General features: G+C 37.9%; 3 protein-coding genes across 4 annotated transcripts; all 3 read left to right on the top strand.

Moving 5' to 3' along the window:
* The first annotated feature begins 100 nt into the window (after positions 1-100).
* tmem45a (transmembrane protein 45a) lies at positions 101-10,567 on the top strand. Of its 2 annotated transcripts, XM_032573219.1 has the most exons (7): positions 101-316; positions 4,274-4,328; positions 6,676-6,884; positions 6,968-7,180; positions 8,340-8,524; positions 8,608-8,750; positions 9,703-10,567. In XM_032573219.1, the coding sequence occupies exons 3-7, from the start codon at positions 6,689-6,691 to the stop codon at positions 9,797-9,799; spliced, it is 834 nt and encodes a 277-aa protein (XP_032429110.1). In that variant the 5' UTR covers positions 101-316; positions 4,274-4,328; positions 6,676-6,688; the 3' UTR covers positions 9,800-10,567. The 2 variants fall into 2 exon arrangements, with proteins under 2 accessions (XP_032429110.1, XP_032429109.1); XM_032573218.1 differs by lacking the exon at positions 4,274-4,328 and having other exon boundaries at positions 102-316.
* Positions 10,568-11,960: 1,393 nt separating this feature from the next.
* Positions 11,961-15,083, top strand: LOC116726423 (vesicle transport protein SFT2B-like). Its single transcript, XM_032573145.1, has 9 exons — positions 11,961-12,093; positions 12,190-12,231; positions 12,324-12,410; positions 12,686-12,771; positions 12,888-12,969; positions 13,822-13,857; positions 13,955-14,013; positions 14,094-14,123; positions 14,222-15,083. The coding sequence occupies exons 1-9, from the start codon at positions 12,034-12,036 to the stop codon at positions 14,313-14,315; spliced, it is 576 nt and encodes a 191-aa protein (XP_032429036.1). The 5' UTR covers positions 11,961-12,033; the 3' UTR covers positions 14,316-15,083.
* Positions 15,084-16,893: 1,810 nt separating this feature from the next.
* Positions 16,894-19,435, top strand: LOC116725241 (vesicle transport protein SFT2B-like). The gene is made up of 8 exons (XM_032571170.1): positions 16,894-17,176; positions 17,267-17,356; positions 17,863-17,948; positions 18,145-18,226; positions 18,420-18,455; positions 18,847-18,905; positions 18,997-19,026; positions 19,116-19,435. Exons 1-8 carry the CDS (start codon positions 17,111-17,113, stop codon positions 19,153-19,155), a joined length of 489 nt encoding a protein of 162 aa, XP_032427061.1. The 5' UTR covers positions 16,894-17,110; the 3' UTR covers positions 19,156-19,435.
* Positions 19,436-20,139: the final 704 nt, after the last annotated feature.

The following is a 20,139-nucleotide window of genomic DNA, read 5'->3' as shown; positions in this document are numbered from 1 at the left end:
TCAGCGCCCACCTCTTCTCCAATGGGATGTTTTCTTTCCACCGAGCAGCGCTGGCCTGCTGGGTTTAAGACAGGAGGAAAAAAAAAAAAAAGAAAAGATCCTTGGTGGCGTGAAAAAGTTGGGATCTGGCTGCTGGGAATCTGGCTCACAATCTGCTGGTGTTTACTCTGTGTCCAGCTGAAACAGTCTAGATATCCTTGTTCGTTTCTAAGGGAACAGCGATCTGTGTGATGGGAAAAAGAGAAGGAACACATTTTTCTTCCTGAAAATACTTGATGCTTGCGATATTTTAGTTTTCCGAGACGAGCTAACTCAGGTAAGACTGTTTTGTTTTGTTTTCCCCTTTCCCGTATCTGAGAACCCAGAGCCATGGAAACTTATGGAGATGTGGCTTTCAGCTCGTATCTAATTATTAGATGGAAAACTTCATCTTCACAGACAAATATTAAACATGGATCTTACTTTTCTAACCTTGTTAACTCTGTAAGCATTATGTCTTTTTAGCTATGTTGTTAAAACCTAATGAATGATTTCGTGCATGTACCCAGATGCTGTAAAATTGAAAAACTAAGCTAATATAAATAACTTGCGCGCATCTGAATCTATGTTTGTGTCTGAAACTTTCTATTTAAAAAGCCTCATAATTTTCCTCACAAAAATCACAGGAAGAATTTCAACCCAGACCTAAGATGGACATTTATTTTTATGTATTTAACAAACATCAGTGCTGTGATAAGGGTTACCCAAATAATTTTAAAAAAAATCTATTTTTAAAATCAGATTATTTTTTAAAGAAAAGCAAAAACGCCAAACAAATCAACTTGTCACGCATACAAAAAGTCACGCTCTAAACATAGCACAGTTGCACCCTTGCTGAAAAGGACTTTCATCAAGCACTTGTGATAATAACTCACAATAAGTGTTCTACATCACTGTGGAGGATTTTTTTTTTTGTAGAATTGTTTTAATTGGAGGATTTTCATGCGTGTCCCATTTAAAGTCGTTCAACAGCATTTCAGTGAGAAATGAATCTAGTTCACCTTTTTGGAACCAGATTCCAAGAAGGTGGACTTCTCTTGTACGTTTGGCCATTTTGGTGCTGCATAACACGTCTGCCGTTCAGTTTAGAACTCATGGTTAGACAATCTCAATCAGGATTTTCTGACAGAAAGAAAATATATCATGGCTCCATACCCCGCAGAAAGTTGTCAAGGACTTGAAGGATCAAAGCAACCCCAGAGCATCACACGACCACCACCATGTTCGACCGCCATACGATGTTCTTTTTCCTGAAATGCTGTGGTATGTTTATGTTGAGTGAAACAGGACGTATAAAGGCTCCATGTTTGTTGTGGCGTTGTTATCTAAAGCAGAAGAACACAAATGTGTGATCTAATTTTGGTAGGTCAGTCACTTGTAGGAAGCCTGCTTCTTGCTGTCAGACTTGTTCTGCGAGGGTGGCAGTAATCAGATCTTTAGAGATGGAGGGATCTATCCAAAAATATCGACAATAACAATACCAAGTCGGTATCAGTATCGGATCGACAATAGCGTGATAATATCGATGCTTACGTTTCAGAATCACTCTTGAAATTTTATTTTATTTCAGAGTTGTAGTTTCTCAACCTTACCATAAAAGCACTTTGTTTTGATTTGCTCTCAAATTAGATTTTTCTGCCCTTTGTAAGTTGTTTTGTTTCTCTATTGTTACTGTGTTGAAGTAAATTATTAATGACTATTATTTTCATAAAGGTTTTGAATACTTTTATTATTATTATTAATTACTTTTACTTGATTACTTTTATTATTTGTGTTTATTGATTACCTTACTATTATTTCCTTACTATTGATTGTTTTATTCATTTAATCCTATTACTCAATTATTCTTATTTCATTTCAGTATGCGTTAAGTATGTTAAAGGTCACAGCTTCTGACACTGACTGCAGTTAAGGGTGACAGTTGTCTGTTCTATAGGGACTGTTTTAACAGGAAACCTTCTGATCACAATCTAGCCCACTCAGCAGCTGCCGTTAAATGGGGCCTCTGAGCTACGCTCTGAGCTGCGCGGATGCGCAACTTCTGAGTTGAACGGAAGGACAAACAGATAGGGGTTTTTGTCCTGCTTAGCTATCCAAGAACAAACTGTTGGTTCTGCAAGTAAACCGCATACAACAAAAGGTCAGTAAATGTAGGAGTATACTGCGGTTAAGGTGTCAACGTCTCGAACCTGCAGATGTTTCCACTGGGTGACCTGTGTGTCACCTGTGCCCTATTGTCAAGAAGAAACTGTCCGTACTTATGTTTTTTTCCTTCCTTTGTGTGGTTGATGCTCCCGCCATTGGCTACGTGTTTGACTCTGCATAAAAGGAGGCTGCCCAGGCGACGCAGTCAGAGAGGTTCTTTGAGACTCATGTGTGCTGTTGACCGCTGTGTGTTAAATAACCTTTCTCCAATTGCAATTGTTTTAATAAACTTGTATCTTTATTCTGATATCTGCCTCCTAGAGATTTGTTGCTTTAACAACTGTTTATCATGTTATGAAGTCTAGTAGACACCTATACATTTTGTCCAAATTGTGTCCTAGATTTGAACAAAAAATAATTAAAAGAAAACAGCAACAAAAAACGTCTGAAGGTCATAAGTTTGATGATATGTCAGACTTAAAATGTATCAGTGTCAGAATCAGCATCAGTATCGGCGATACTGACCTTGTGTTTGATGGGTATTGGATCGATTGCCGCTTGATATAAAAAAAAAATAATGTAGCATTCAGTCAACTTTGAGAAGACCGGAACTGATGGTAAAATGATGATTTATTAAAGTCGACCTTGCAGGTAATCAACCACCGCACGAGCTAAACGAGAGGAATAAAAATTACAACCGTTTTTTTACCGTTAGTGAAGCAAAGCTCGTTACATCGACACAATTCCTCTCATGAATCATTAATCAAGCAGTCACAGAATTAAATTACTTAAATAAACTTCAATCGCCGTTAGCTTGTTATTGTCTTATTGACTGAAGCTAAGTTTAAGTTGCCTTTCGTGCGTTTTTCTATCTTGCTCTTAACCTTTTTTTTTATGGCAGTGAACCTTCTCCCGTAGCTCTGTTGTTCTCTCAGCATAGATACGGTATACAGAATGTTGCCAAAATAAAAGCATGGAACTTTAACAGCAACTACAAGTAACAAAGTAACATTCAGTTGGCCTTTACAAAATCTAATTGTATCAACTCAGCTTGTCACAAATGGGTATTAAAAATGATTTGACCTTGAATATTTACCCTGGTGGAAAATAAATATAACAAGTACGATAAATCTTAGCATACATGAAGTCAGAATAATCATCAGTATTCTTCAAGTTAGTTAAGGATTAGTTAACTTGAAGGATGGTGTTTTGGAACAACTGATTTTGTGCTTAGTGTATTTTAATAGTAATTAAATTGTAGCAAAGCACAATTTGAAGTGTACTAAGTGTACTATCATGTGCTTTTTTTGGAACAACTAAAGTTATGCTTACGCACACGGCTTTTTATGTCATATAAACGTGCTTGGTTAGCATATCTTAAGTGTACTATTTTTGTGAATGAAAATATATTTAGAATATCTTTAAAATTTTATACATTTTATATATTAGTATTGTGATTACAGTATGCTCCAATTACACTTTTGGTTTACCATAATTGCAAATGAAGTACACTTTTCAGTTACTTAATGTCTTTTATTCTTCTTCTTTGCCACTTTGTACATTACATGCTTCACCAGTACACAGAAGGGTCAATTACAACACACTTTCCAGGTGAAACAAATTATTTTGTGTACTCAATATAGTCACATTTTTAAAGAGTACATTGCTAATATGCCATCAGGGAATTGTACAAACTGTCAATATATTAAAAATTTACACATGATACACGTGATAATGAAAATTAGCATAATAAAACAACAGGTACACTTTAGAGGAACTGAGTGAAGGACAGAGTATTGTTTTAATATAATGTCACAGTATTCCAGTATAACTTACAATTTTAAGACGTTGTGGACTCGCTATGCATGTGGCATCATCAGAACTGATGATTGGGACCGGATGAAAAAAAAACATTTCCGGGAGCCTTCCTTGCCTGTATATGTAAAACAGAGTTTTATTTTGGCAGCGTTGCGGATGTGAAGTTTGTTAAAATTTGTTTATTTATTCTTTGAATTTTTTTGGTTTGTTTAAACTACAAGTTGTTTATTCAGACATTTATTGGTGTTTTTTAATCTGTTATGCTGCGCAGGGCAATTGGCGGTTACCATAGTAACAGCTCCTCCCCGTTGCTTTCGGTGACTGCGGTATGTATCAGAACCAGCTCTGTGTTTTCTTTTCAAGTATTATATTTTAACGTCTATTTTAGAACAATTCGATAGCATACGGTGTTTCACGAGTAATTTCGCTATGTTTTGTATATGTTTTTAACTGTTAGTGTTATTAATGTTATCCAGTTTAGCTACGTTTAATCTTTAAAATGCTAACTTCTGCTAACTGCTCATTGGGAGCTATCGCTTTGTAGTTTGGTTACTTATTTTATTTTATTTTATTTTATTTTATTTTATTTATATAGAGACAGAAGCTGCTGGATTGAAGTTATCCACTATTTCGATTTATAGTTTGTTAGATATGTTTAATTTTTCGCCTCTTATAACACAGTAAGTTTTATTTTTTTGCCTTTTTAACAAAATAGTAAAAGATTATGAAGGCACCTAGCAAGGCATACTTAGTTAGCATAAAGTAGCATAGGTAAACACCAAAAGTATTTAATTGCAACATATTTAGAGTCTAATTATTAGGCACTATTTACAAAGTACTTACAAATATTATTGAAATGTATTTATTTTGAGATTTATTAAGGTTTACTCAAATATACACAAAACCTATTTGAATATACCACCAAAAGCGCAACTTCAGAAAAGTACTGTTTATATCTGTAATATATTTTGAAAATGTACATTTAAAACATACTTTTATACAAATACATGCAAAGTGTATTTTTAAAATGATTATCCAAAGTGTAATTTTAGTAATATATTTAATTAGAATTCAAAGCATATTGTAGAAAAAAAAAAAACATAGTTTCAGAAAGTGTACCAAAAATAAATGTTCAAAAAGAGTACTAGAAGCTTGTTTCTAAAAGTGTATTTATTTTACACTTGTAGTATATTCTTAATAAGTGAACCCACTTGATAAGTGTACTTCAGAAAAATACAGTATGTAAAAAACTTGCTTAAGTATACTAAACTATACTATTTTTTCACCAGGGTTAAGCACAAAATAAAAGTAAAAATAGAAAAAGTCTTTAAGCAGCTGAATGCAGCATGCCAACAATGTTCCGTGATGTAGCATCGGCTACATCAGTGAATAAACCCCCTTCACCGCCGCTCTCAGTACAACAAAAGTCCAGGTTTTCCTGGAGTGGATCAGCGCCTCGGCCGCAGCTGGCTGCCGCCGGTTGTTGTTGCTTAAGGCCGCTGTGATTAAGGCCGCCCAGGCTCTGATGGCTCTTCCTGTGACACTGCAGTGAGGCGAGGAAGGGCTTCGCCGTGGCTTCTGAAGGGTTTTCTTCTGCCTGAAGAGCTCACACGGGGAAAGGAGCCATCTGACACACAGATGAGCTCCATTTAACATCTCAAACGCTCTGTCGATGTTCAAAAGCTTCCCTTTGTCATTTCCATCACAAAGGAGAGTACAGGAGTACAGCTGGGGTGTTTGGGGGTATTTTTGTGTTTTTCCTCTTTAGGCTATTTCATTCCGTGTAAGGAGGTTTTATTTTCTTTTTCTAAATAATGTTTGGCTCTATACTATTAAAAGTTCAAGCCCTTTCCTCCGACGTAATTTGCTCTCCAACAGATGTAGGTTTGCTGCTGTTTACCCAAATTACGGCCACTCCTTCACTTTTTCCATCTCATTTTATTACACGCCTCCCCCGTCTCTGTGAATTATGTACAGCTCCTTGTGAAAGTGTTGGCCCTTCTTGATCTTCCTCACGTTTTATCACGTTGCTGATGCAAAACTGCAGCGCGTTTTATTGGGATTTTGTTTGAAATGTCAGCGTGAGGTGAGGGCAGGACTGCGGTGTTGAAGGAGAGGGCTACGGTATTATGAAAATCAGAGACGGAGCCATGGCAACGCTGGAGGAGTTGGATCAAAAGGCTCGAAATGGTAATTGCAGAGGAAAGTCGTAGATTTCCTCATAGACGAGACGACCCGCTGAATTTAAGCATATTACGAAGCGGAGGAAAAGAAACTAACAAGCGGAGTTTCTGAGCTTGTTAGTTCAGAAACAAGCTCATTGGAATACTTCCAATTCCATCCAATCTGATGGTTAATACTTTTTGAAGGGCAATCTTGTTTAGAAGCTTCATTGTTTATTTTATTCTTGGTTTTTACTTCCTTCTTCTTTATTGTTTTTGGTTTTTGTGTTTTATTTTAGATATTTAAAGTGTCTCTCGGTTCCAGTGTGGAGTGCTCCGCGCAAAATTAAAGTTTATTGGTCTTTGAGCAAACTTGCAACATTATCCTGTTATCAGTATCTTCACCTTCCCAAAATAAGAGATTTTCAGAATCAAAATCACAGAGAGAGGAGGCTAATCCAGTCCACCCATGGGATTCAGGCGATGATTGCTCTGGCTTGCTGTCGTGCAGGTGCTGTGGGGTCATGGGCAGCTTCCAGGGCCACGTTCTCCCCGGCACCATATTCCTGCTAATAGGGATCTGGTGGGCGGGAAAGTTCTCCCTCTGGCACACCACCCGCAGGAACAAAAGCTTTGGCTCCACCCGGCTCGCCAGCAGGACCTTGCAGCGACGCATGGAGATCATTGAAAACTCTTTTTTTCTCTTCTGCTCCGTTATTGGTGAGCGGGTCTTTGTTTCTTCTACAATTTTTTTAAAAATCGTCCTAATGCAGGTGGGCTAACACTTCCTTTGCTCTCCCCAGGTATGATCTGCGAGCAGTATGCCGCAAATGGCCCGATGCTTCATTTGTATGACTTTACAGAGAAACACTGGGAGCAGTTGCACATCTGGCAGCACACAACCATGTACCTGTTCTTCTGCCTGGCCGCTGTCGTGTCTCTGATTGTCCACACGACCAAGGCCGTCCCGGTGGCCCTGGACAAGCTGATGCTGGGGATCGCGTTCTTTGTCGAAGGTGTGTTCTGTGTCCGTCTGTGTGGAAATAACTAATTTTAACCTTAGAATTATGACATCAAACTTGTCAAATCAAAAGTCAGAATTCTGAGAGAAACATCTGGATTCTTCAGTAGCCATAATTTATTTAATTTCAATTTTGCATTGCGAAATTGAATCCTCTTCTGTTCCGAAACAAGCAAACAAAAAAGCTTCACATTTCTTCCCAGATGTTCTTACTTCCAAGATTGAAATTGTTCGCCGAACATGATATTCCTACCTTCTGACATGTTGATGGCAGGATGTGGCTTTAGAAACGACTGTTCGCAGCAGCAACAGGCAGGCAGGCGAATCTATGAGAAATGTTTTTGAAACAGCAAAAGTCTTGAGAAAGAGGTGGAGTGGAGATTTATACCGTCCGGCTGGACAATGACCCTAAACATGCAGCCAGAGACACAATGGAGTAGCAGGTCGGTGTCCTGCAGTTTCTGGATTTGTCTTTGCTTGACCACAACACGATCAAATGATGCAGTTGCTAGCAAAACTTTGTGGAACTTAATTTCATGCTCATTTAAATGAGGTGTGTCCTCAAAAACTTTAATTTGAGATTCCAGGTGTGGATTAAGGCATAAACACGTGTTAGGATGGCTCAGTCAAAGTCAACACCTAAACACATCTGAGAATCTTTGAACATTCATGTTCATCTGCAGTCTGGCTGAGCTTGATCTTTTTTTTTCTTTTTTTTGCAAAGAATAATTTTTGTTCTGCCACCATAAACATGGCAGATACATGTTTATCTGCCATGTGTCTGGCATGGCAGATAAACATAAGCTGTCCCTGAAATTACAGCTTCCTGTCCTTTCGGGGACAGGAAGTTGTAATTTCAGTCATTTTACAAAGAATTGAGTGGGACGTAAGAGTATATTGGACACTACACACAGATATTTAGTCAAATTCAGAAATACTTCATGGATCCCAAAGGGAAATTAAATGTTGTTCTTATTGATATTAATTCAAAATTTTTCTAAGAAATTCTAAAAAAAAACCTATCATGTGAAATTCTCAAGAGGTATAAATACTTTAGCAGGGCCCCATAAGCGGATGAAATACACTAACAATTTTCATAAAGTCGAACTCCTTCCTCTATTTCTATCAAGTTCTATCTGTTTTCTGTTGCTCAGGGTTCCTCTTCCTCTACCACCTCCATGGACGGACCATGCTGGACGTCCACGTGCATCAGCTCCTGCTCTACGCCATCTTTGGTGAGAGTCTTATATTTTTCCTGGAGGTCTTCCACAGAGACAACATCGTCCTGGAGCTGCTGTGCTGCACCCTCACCATCTTGCAAGGCAGCTGGTTCTGGGAGGTAAATCTGCCTGGGATCCCATAGAAACTGAAGCTCAGATCGGTGGGCGCTCCTCTCTCTCTAACCTTCCTATTCGCTCACAGATCGGTTTCGTGCTGTACCCTCCCAACGGCACCGTGTGGGACATGAAAGACCACAACACCATGATGTTTATCACCATGTGCTTCTCCTGGCACTTCGTCTTTGCCATTCTAGTCGTCGGTGTGGTGTACGGCACCGTCAGCTGGTAAGAACCTGCTTCGATAGATATATGAAGAACTGTTTGGTTGTCCTGGAATGCTTCCAGATGAAAGCGGACATGTCATGCTTTTAAATTCTTCCTTTTAAATCATTCAATTATGGTCTATATAGAGTGAAACTGCAACATTTTTCCCCTGTTTCTCCCCCTTTTTCTGAAAGCAAGTCGTTTTGGTGCCGTCTCTTTAAATCTTTAAACCCCGCCCACCTCCAGGTCGCACAGTGTTCCACGATGCTAATGCTATCAAAACAATGGCAAGGATTTCATATCAGCACACAATAAACTTCTGTCTAAAATAAAGTTTGTTGTCATCTTAGCATCTTAGCAGAAGGATCAGACAAAGTTTTTTGGCAAATACTTATTGATACCAGCAGAATTTGCTCAGTGCTTGATGTTGAAATGCTGTAGGCAAACGGACTTTACCCACTCATGGGAGTAAATGTCCAAGAAAAACAACATTTACCATGCACTTTGAAGATTTTTTGACTCTAGTAGATGGTATAATGAATTGTGTGGGTTAATACACCCAAAAGCCAAACATTTTGACTCATTCGCGTGTGGCTTTCGCATCCTTAAACTTGGAACACAAAGTCATTGCGAGAAATAAAAATGGCGGATCCGCGACATTGCTTAGATGGAAGTTCATAGCCTTTTTTAGCAGCTCTGCAGCAAATACTGCGAGGTAATCGTCCAGAAACGTAATAGGTAACAGAGAAAACTAATTGGATTGAATAATATGACCCATACAGAATATAAAAATGTTCATGTAGCATCACAAGAGGCTAAATTCAACTTCCTTGTGCTCCTAGAGACTCCCAAGTCCACAATAAAATACATACAACAGCAGGGGTGGATTTTGCATGGTATGTCCCCTGGAAAGCACTCGAGCACACTGGTTTATGTTACTCCTAAGTGGTATTTATTTTTGTTTTCTCTTCAGCGTGGTTCGCTCCAGACTCAAAAGGACTCCTCCGATGGAAATGGGACTTCTGAAGCCCCGGGAGCGGGATGCCGAGTCAGAGGATGAGATTTTATGAGGACTGTTGTGCGACATTTCCAAAACAAATCAGGGATGCAAAGCTTTCATCTTCAGCAGCAGCACGACTAAGGGTGCACACAGGCACACAAAACAGGGCTATAAGAATGCTTTAGAGATATCTTGTTTCCTCTGCCTTATTTAATCAGCTTTAAAGCCTTTTAGCCTGACTTATAATTTATTTTTGCAGTGACAGGAAACTGATTTCTGCCATATCTTTATTGTCTGTACAATAGTTTGTCGCCTGTTATTTGGATTGTTTTCATCTATGTCTGTGCCAACATGTTGATAAAACAGTCATCTTCATTCCGGTGCAAAAAAAGTACAACTTTATAAGTTTGCCTTTACGTTCTTTGCATACTGGTATTGTGTCTTTTTCCTCTTGCGAGAACGTCAGACCATGCATGTGGTCTGAACCCAAATCCAAGGCTGACTTTTATTTTTCATTTTTTCAAACGGTGTAAATGTTTACGTTTTGCTGTTTAACATGAATCTGTGGCACGCCAACCAAACACAGATTTTCAAGTTAGCTTATAAGTCACTTTTTTATAACTTGAAGTCAACGGACCGCAATCCAACAGAGCCCTTCTGAGATGTGGTGGGATAAGAAATCACAGTGGTGGGAAAGCAGAGCTAAAAAAATCTGTTTTGGTTAAATGTTTTGTTTTTTTATAAATTCGAATCGAAACAAAATCTTTTGAGAATGGGACCAGATTTTAACAATGTTTAGGGTGCAGTTGCGACAAATAAAGATTTCATAGAACTAAAATTGTGATTTTACTCATCTTTGCTTTGTGTTGAATAATCCAGTACAAGTTTGAGTATTAAGTATTTTATGGATTTTGAACTACTGACAATCAAAAGTGTCTCATATTCATTTAAAAACACACTAATAGCTCTTTATGTTAGTTGGAATTAAATAAGACATAAGACAGTGCACAGCAATGCTTAGACAAAACTTTTAAAAATATGTAGCTTTATGTTATTAAAGCGAAAGTTTAATCAGTAATACTTTTATAACAAATTTATGTCAGATCATGATTTCTTGGTTAATGACAAGTTGCTATAACAAAGACATTTTGAATAATGTCAACTTTGTATTAAAAGTGTCATGATTTACCAAATGACACTTTATGACAACAGTCATAAATATTCATTAAGGTTTACTCATGTTCATAACAGGTGTCATGTCATGTTTATGGCGGCGTCATGACAGTCTTATTCACAACCCGCCAAATAAAGTGTTACCGACTTTTCTTTTGTGTGTGTGTGTATGCTTGTGGCGCCCTCTGATGGAATGGCGCTCTGGGCAGTGAACCAGATTGTCAATATAAAAAAAAACCCTCCTATATTTCAAGTTAAGTTTTCTAGCTTGTGTTGCACATATTACTCCATCCAGCTCCATAAATTATTCTGTAATTACAAAAGAAAAATTAATTTACCAGACTAGGTTAATGGGTATTCTAAAATGTAATATGCATAGAAACATCCCAAGTAACGTGTTGAAAAATTATAGTAGTTATAACTTCAAGTAACTTTATAAACCAATAGAGCTGCTATAATTAATCAATTTAATCAGAAATTTTTTTTTTTTAAAGATTGGACTTTGCATGAATTTCTGAATTTTTACAGAATCAATTTTGACTTCACACACTCTTACTGATGTAGCGGATTTTGTTTCTCTGCGCTAAACATTTGACTGTTACCGTGTTGACGGCGCGATAGAAGAAAAAAAAAATACACACGCAACAGGTTCACAAAAGAAAAATAGACTGTAAAGATCTTCTATTTCGAAGAGACTAAACACTCAAAACATTGAAAAGATGATGCAAAGCCTGACGCTGCTTCCTTTCAAACACAAACGCCCACATTCCTGTTTAAAAGTCATGAAATGTAGAAAAGCATCAGTTAGATGAGTTGTATTAACAAAAAAAAGGCCAAATTGGATAATGATATCATAAAAGACGTATTAAAATATTATATTTTAGCCTGTTTGATCAAAGTGATAAACACGCATGTACACAAAAATATATTGGAGTGAGACCTCTTCTCTGCTTTAACCGGATATGAGTGACATGAACCCGTACACCTGGCCAGGTGAAATACTGACAGCTCCTCTGACTGATTCTCAGTTTTACTGTATCCATCCTGAAGTGCAAACGCCCTGCGAGGTTTCTCTTCCTGAAGAAATTAGTTGTATTCTTCGTTTTATTCGAAATTTTTAAGGATCCAGCTATGTTTCAGTCAATTAAGGATCGAAAGAAGGACCAAAAGGATAAACCAAAGGTTTTGCAGGTAAAAGAAAAAACAAGAAACATCTTTACCTGTTACTATTTAAACTGTGAGTCCAGCTGGATTATCACATAACTATTTTGTTACTTTTGTATTAAGGTTCGAGAGAAAGACCAAAAAGATAAATTGAAGGTTTTCAAGGTAAAAAACAAAAACAGTTCATCTTTACCCTTTTAATATTTAAACTGAGTTATCAATTGGCCATTTAATCAGGTTCTTGTAATTTGCTTAAGCCACCAAAACTGAAGGAATCCTCCACAAACTGGGGATTAATGGGATTCATCTGCTGTTACTTCGTGGGAGTTGGATCCATAATTCTGGTAAGTGATTAATCAGAACTGAATTGGTATTTAAGCCCCATTTTATAGAGGTGACCATGTCCCTCCTTGAGAGGGCAAACCTTAATCATTATGCCATTATTAATATGTTACTTGAAAATAGTCTCAAAACAACGATATTATTGTTTTTATCGCAGTAATCTCCGGGACAATTTATCTGCTGGTAAAATGTGTTACTGTGACAGATCGAGTTCAGATTCAGCTTCAGAACAATAAAAGATCTGTAAGATATGTTTGCTGTCCTGTGTGTCTATCAGGGAGTTTATGTGAGCTTCCTCCCTCACTTTGGAACGGATCTCTTCGTCGGCCTCTATGCTTTTGGAAACATTTTTGCTCTTTCCAGGTAGGAATTAAAACAGCATAATGGAAAAATTCGGATCAAAGCAACAACACTTATTGGCTACTTCTGTACAGTAAAGCACAGTAATATATGTGAATATTTCTTTGTTTGTCATACAGCACTTTGTTTCTCGTGGGGCCAGTGAAGCAGCTGAAGAGGATGTGCGACATGTCCAGAGTATTGGCCGCCCTCACCATGCTTGTAAGAGCACACAAATTAAACACAGCATGCTTTTATTCCATTAAAAATATTTGTTATTTATCCCAGATCCATATGAATACATAGATAAACAACAATGATGATAATAATAATAATAATAATCCATTCTATACATGTTTCACACAAAGTGAAATAAGTAACTGTACATGGATAGCATTAATCTTCCAGACAAGACTGCTTTAATTACTGAAAATGTAAACATTTTGCCACTCTTGGTCCTCCATATCAATTTTTTTGGGGGGAACAGATTCTAATCCCGTTGCATCAATGTACTACGTGTTTTTGTTACAAGTCTGCTAAAGCAGTGGGATTTGCTGACTTACATCCATTTGCACTCTAACTTCATAGAAATGTATAAAAAATAATAAAAAATAACAGTAATATGAATTTCTGTCTGACTGCCTCTCATTCGGCATCACGCGTTTTCCTGAACATCCTCCATTCATGTTTGTATGCATAAGATGCATTATTACTGGCTTTTTTTTTTTGTGGCTAATTGTTGACAGCTTTTACGCAAAGTGCAACTAGGAAATTCCTGTGGTTTTACTAGCTTTTAACTGGAACTCATTGACTCGGCCGTGACATGATTCTCTAATTCAAGTTATGACTTCTGAGGAAAAATGTTTGTTGTGCTCAGTGATCCGGCTAACAAAGAGGCACTAAGCAAGCCAACTATGATGTGTTTCTTTAGATTTGGAAGCATTTAAATACAAAAAGACATGCAAACAAATTATGCTGTATACTACCATGTGTAGGGATGTAATGTTTCAAGTTTTAAAAGGACAAATAAACAGTTTGTTGCTGTTACTCTCATTGTTTACTCTCATTGCCCAGGCCTGCGTAGTTTTGACTCCCTATGCAGCTCTATGGGTGAGTGAACGTCACAGCAAAGCAGACCCTAATTATAACTTCCTGGTTCTCTGTGCATCAGCTCAAGTCATTTATAATTATTCATTTTGTCTTCCAGTGGAACAGCTTCGGATTTACTATGCTGTTTTGCGCTTTGCACATATTGTCATTTTCCTGGTGAGCTGCTCTTCCGCCTCCAGTGCTTCAGTCTTTACAGCTACAGTGACTTAGTGACGTTAAATGTGTTTTGTTTGCAGGTACAGTCTGTCATTCACGCCGTACGTCAGGTTGGTCGCTGCAGGAGCAATTTGTTTGAAAATTCTGCACAGTGATGCAGTGTCGTGGTGCTGCCTGCATGTCTGATTTATGTGCTTTACATTTTCAGGAAGATGCTGAAGATGTTCTCTCTTGTCAAGCTGTGTAGATCCGTGTGTTTTGGGAGGAAGGTTCGAGATTCGCTGGGACGGGTTTCTTACTGATAGAAAATTCGTAACTTTTATTTTTTTTTTTTTAAATTACTGTGATTCTATTGAATTATTGAATTATTTTAAGCAAATCTCTACACTGATTCACAAGCACGGCAGAGGAGGGGTGATGATTTGGGTTTGTTTACGCCTCGTCAGCTGATGAGAATCTTGCTTCGCGGCAGACTTCCAAAGAACTGTGTTTTATTTGTTTGTCCTGGAAGGCTCCCACAGCGAATCCCTTCTGATCAGTGGTTTATACTCAGGTATTTGTTTTGCTTTCTTTTTAGTGTCTTTCATTCCGTCAGCATGTTGGTCGAATGCCTGGAGAACGTGGTAGCAAAACTACAACCAAAACAGTAAAATGACTTCAGTGCCGCCGTTGCTAAAAACGGTTGTGAAGAACACAGTTTTGATTTGTCCATGAACTCACTCTGACGATGTCATCTTGGAAGTTTGAAATAACGTAAAACTTTGAAAATGTCACATAAAAGTTGTTTGAGTGTCGTTTACAGAAACGTTCATTTATATCTACTAAATAATCCCCCAAATAAATGAGCAATTGCTAGACTCAATTTTTGTAAAACTTTGTCAGATTTTTTTCTTTTGTCTGCCTAAATAATGCAAGTTGTCGCAAAACCTGTCATGCGACGATGAGTGCTTGCGCTATATGTCGACTTATTCCACTCAGTCTCCACAATAATCTATGAATAAAAGCCATAAAAACATTAAGAGTCTCTGAGGCAGAAAAGTATCTTCGAAATGTCTCCTACTGCCAAGCAAACAAGCAATCGACTTTTTGTGTGTGTATATAATAAACACACTCACATCCCCTCTTGAGAGGGAGATGCACTCAGAACCCCCCCCCCCCCCCCCCCCCCACCTGTCTGAAGGGAATGCAACCACATGCATTATGCGTCCGGTTTTATCAGTGGACTAAATGGGAGCAGGGTTTTATCAGGGTTGTACGCCAGTCAACAATGTCATTATCCAGAGTGAAAACAAAGCCCTGCGCAGATCCGCGCTGTGGTCAGGCTCTAATTCAATCACTCTCCTCAAGTCGACGTTATTTTTAGGAGCCATTAGAGTCAAATAAGACGAAGCACTTTCTGAGTTTTTCTCTCCTCAAGTGCGAGACGTGCACAGAGAGAGGGCTTGAGATACATGGGGAAATGGGCGAAGTAGTAGCCATACTGCAAAAAACACAATCTTACCAAATATGTTTTGTTCTAGTTTGTGGTGCAAACATCTCAGTAGGCTTGAAATATGACTGAACTCATTTGCGAGTAACTTTCCAGCTCTACCCAGGAGCTTGTTTTAAGTAAATAATTACTTAATATTGATTTTGAAAAGTCTGGGGGTTTTTCAACCGATTTAGAGTCATTTTGATGAGCTGAATCCAAAAGTCACATAGGTTTTGCTCAATCGGGTCAACTTTCTGAACTATGGAGCAACATCAGCATCAAAATGCACGACTTGTTTTCACATCTGGATCGGTTTCCTGAGGATCAATAAGTGATGAGCAGGAGGAGAGACTCCATCAGGACAGAAAAGAGACGGAGGATTTTACACAATGAAGACGTAATGTTCAATTAATTTCCTTCTTACCCTTATCAGGGTTTATTATTCAATTTACAGAAATCCAAGTTTGGAACATTTTAAATACACTCCATTAGAAAACGTTTTTTTCTCCTAAAACCTTTTTTTTTGGATGAGAAATATTAAAAGAAATGTATTGATAATGTCACAAAAATTTAACCAATTTAGTCAGAAGATCGGATTTGGGAAAAAATGGGTGTCATTTTTTGGATTCAGTGGCAAAAAATAGTTCTAATTCAGTAGAAAAAACATAGACAATGTCCAAATATATATATATATTGTAACCCAGTGTTATTTCACTTATGACAATAATTTTCCCCATTTTATAAGTGAAATAATCTGCTTGTGGAATTAGTAGGTTTTCTTTAGTATTAAGGAAAACAAACCCCAATCTTTCTGAAAAGCTACTTATTAGTCTTCTCCCATTTCAAGTGTTCTAAGATATTTGCTCTAGAAAAGCAGACCAAAAATACTTTTTGTTTTGTTTTGTTTTTAAGTGAACAACCTTTACACAAGTAAGAAAAAAAATGTATTTGAAAAAGAGTACTCATCATAACATCTGAATTTATATACAGTAAATGATATCTTAAATGTACAAGTGGATCTCCTCCGTTTCCTCCGGCCAGCAGTAAAGATATTGTACAACCAAAAGACTAACCACTCTGTCCTGGAAAAAAATGTGCGACTAAGACTTTGTGTTTCCTTTGAAGGGTTTATGCCCAGAATGTCGATACTGCGATGCGGTGAAATATCAGATGAAAATGTTGTGCAAACTTAATCATGGTGACAGACAAAAATGAGACTGTTTCGTATACACATCTGTAGTGGCCACTAAGTAGACTTATGGAGTTAGGTTAAAAACTTTTTTGGGGAAATAATCTTAAAATCACGTTTCCAAACCTCAATGATCGCTTGCTCATAATCCGTGACATTGCTAGTGGATAAAAAAAAACAAAACAAAACAAAACAAACAAACCAAAGCAAAAAAATCCATCAGAGTGAGACCTCTGCTGCTGCTCCCAGGTGTGACTGACGTGAAGCACACACACCTGTCCAGGTGAGGCTCTGACTGATTGTCTGTAAGGAATGTGACGTTGTCATCCATCCACTCCACACTGAGGAAACCCAGCAAAGTTTCTTTCTGTCCAGAAAATTACCAAACTTATTTTCTCTTCTTTTTTTTTCCGTTGGCATTCGAAGGATCTTCGATTATGGATAAATTAAAATCGGTCCTTAGCGGGGAAGAGTCTCGACGAGAGGACCGCAACATTTTACAGGTACATCTAATCATTCGTGCCTTTCACTACCAGAGCAAACATTTCACCAATTAATCGTCTAATAACGACCTGCGCTGGTTCTGGCCGCAGTCTGTGAACGAAGCCTCCACTTTAGGCTGGGGGACCCGCATAAAGGGATTCATCGCCTGTTTTGTTGTGGGAGCCGCGTGCACAGTTTTGGTAATTATATTCTGATGTCCGATCATTTTCACAACAGATTTGTTTCGCCTGCTCTTTAAGGAAGCTCAGAGCAGCGCTGGTGTGGCCTGACTGGTTATGCTGGTTTTAGAGGAATGTGGAAGATGCGATGAGTGTGTGCGTCTCTTCATTTCACTTTTAAGTTTTGGGCCAACAGTCCCACTATTATAAATATGCCTCAGTTTATTAAAAATCTATATGTTAGCATATTAAATAACACGCAATAAATGAAATATGCTATTAATAATAATAATAATAATAATAATAAAAAGATCCACCTCTGTTTTTGTCAGCATAATTGGTTTGACATGTAGTCTTGTTGTCCTGGTCAACCAATCAAAAGGGTAGGATCTGATTGGCCCGCCTGAGGAAATGATTTCATATAGTGCACTATATAAATGAAATAATTAAACTCTGTCATATTTAAATATGGTTTAATGCAATATAACGTCAAATTGTTCTAAAATCAGCGTTTGTGTGTGGTACAGGGAGTATGCATGCTGTTTCTGCCCAGAATTGGTCTCACTCTCTTCATCGTCTTCTACACATTTGGAAACATTTGTGCCCTTTGCAGGTAAGAATCATAAATGTAGAAAGAAAGAAAAAAAAACACACACACAACAATGCTTAAGTTTTATTGTTAGCGTTCACTTATTTGGACAATTTTTTTTTTTTTTTTTAAAAAAGCTGTATGTTCTAATTGCTCACAGAATGTTAAAATGCATTTTAACCCACTGTTTTTAAAATGTGATTTGTATTTGAACTAACAGCACGATGTTTCTGATGGGCCCAATGAAGCAGCTGAAGAGGATGTGTGACAAAACCAGAGCACTGGCCACAACGATCATGCTTGTAAGAGTGTGCAGAGTTAGACATGTAGCACTGCATGTAGCAATGTGCAGTGCTACATGCAGCATGCCGCTGCTGTTTTACCCTTCAGTGAAATGGAAACTGAGGTTTTCATAAATATCTAAACAGTTAAAAACGTAACAGCTCAGAAAAAAAGACAGTAAATCTCTTATTGTCTTTGTTGCTTTTTCTCCAGACTTGCCTTGTTTTAACTCTGTGCGCTGCCTTCTGGGTAAGTGAAATTTGAAGCAGCGAATACATTTCCTGCCTAAAGTTTACACACGCTCATCTCAGGGATGAAACCCATTCATGTTGGTCTTTGACATATTCATTCAAACCATCCTTTAAGGATTGGTTAACACAATACCCAACTGCAAAGAAGTTTCCAATTATTGGCACTACTTTCATATGTTCGTGCACCAATTATTATTATTATTTTTTTGTGATTCCCTTCCTAAAAATAAATTAAATAAATAAAATCATAAACATTTTTGGGACATTCATGCATATTAACTACAGACTAAATCTGCATGATCTCTCCAAACTTTGCACAAAACAGTGGTACTGCTATTCAGCTATAAAAACTTTCCGTAGTCACTTGTAGTATTTTTTTTGTCTTTCAGTGGAAGAACTTTGGACTTGCTTTATTATTTTGCATTTTGCAGATCTTGTCCTTTTGCTGGTAAGCTCTTAATCTCCCATGCATTGCAGCTCATTGGTTTCTGTGTGAAATCAGATTACCTTTTATAACGGGAGCCGTGTTTTGTTTGCAGGTACAGTCTCTCATACATCCCCTTTGTCAGGTTGGTCAGCTTATAGCCCTATTGGTTCAAATATTTTTGCATGAACATAAACATTAAGTTGTCTTTTAAATGGTGTGATTATTTTCCAGGGAGGCGATCATGAAAGCTGTGGCTCTCTGCATAAAGTGAACTCCCCCCTCTCCCTGCTGTTTGGAGCAAAACTTGTTGGATAAATGTAGGATATTAAAGACCGGGATGAATGAAGCTGCTCAAAACTTCCTGTTCCAGTGGAAAAAATATTTTTTTTTTACCTCAACAGATTCCCATTTTTTGCCTTATGAATCCAGTTGATTTTAAAGTTTTTTCCCTTGAGTCTGAGGATCATCTTGAAGTAAATCTTTATAACGGTGGCCTTTTAATTATTTTACTTGTAAATATCTGTAAAAAAAAATAAATACATTAAAGCTTTCATGAATGACTTATTTTAAGAGAAAACGGGCAACATCTCAGGACGAGAGTTGTGGACCCGAGCAAGTCTGGTTCGTCCTTCGGTTTGACTTCCAGATGTTTGAAGGTGCCAGGGTCGTCGTTTCAAGCAATAATACACAAGTATGAACACCATATAAATGTTGAATGCTTCTGCGTCCTGGAGATGAACATCAAAATGTGCAGCTCAATCTCAAAACAAAAGCAACAGACTGTGAGAGAATGCCATTATCCACTTTGGAACAAGTCCTGTACTGAAAGCCGCTCAGAGAGGAAGAAGCCATCAGTTAAAAAGCATCATAATCCAGCATGCAAATACACTTGGGGTATTGTGAAAAATCACCCGTTTTAAGCGTTGCGTCATGTTATGTTATTCCCTCATCAAACACCTGGAGTGTTGTCTTGATTGTTTCACACATGTTTGAGAGATGCAATAATCTTCCTTGGCAACCGTTAAGCTGTGCAAAGCCTGGTTGGACTTAGCTCCGCCTTCAAGGCGCAGCTCCTCCTCAGCGCTGCAGTTTCCAAGCATCATGCTTCCGCCTCACAGAGCAGCTCTGCCTAGCAACGACTCCACTCAGCTCCTTCAGACTAGCCAGCAGCAATTAGCAACTGAGCATCTGCTGAGCTCGATATATTAACTACTTCTCAGTGTAACGCTGGTAAAAATGTTGTGAAAGGGTTAAC

This window comes from Xiphophorus hellerii, chromosome 9, assembly GCF_003331165.1.
Source record: "Xiphophorus hellerii strain 12219 chromosome 9, Xiphophorus_hellerii-4.1, whole genome shotgun sequence".
Classification (NCBI taxonomy): Eukaryota; Metazoa; Chordata; class Actinopteri; order Cyprinodontiformes; family Poeciliidae; genus Xiphophorus; species Xiphophorus hellerii.
The sequence above is the reverse complement of the archived record's forward strand: the minus strand, read 5'-3'. Positions and strand labels throughout refer to the sequence as shown.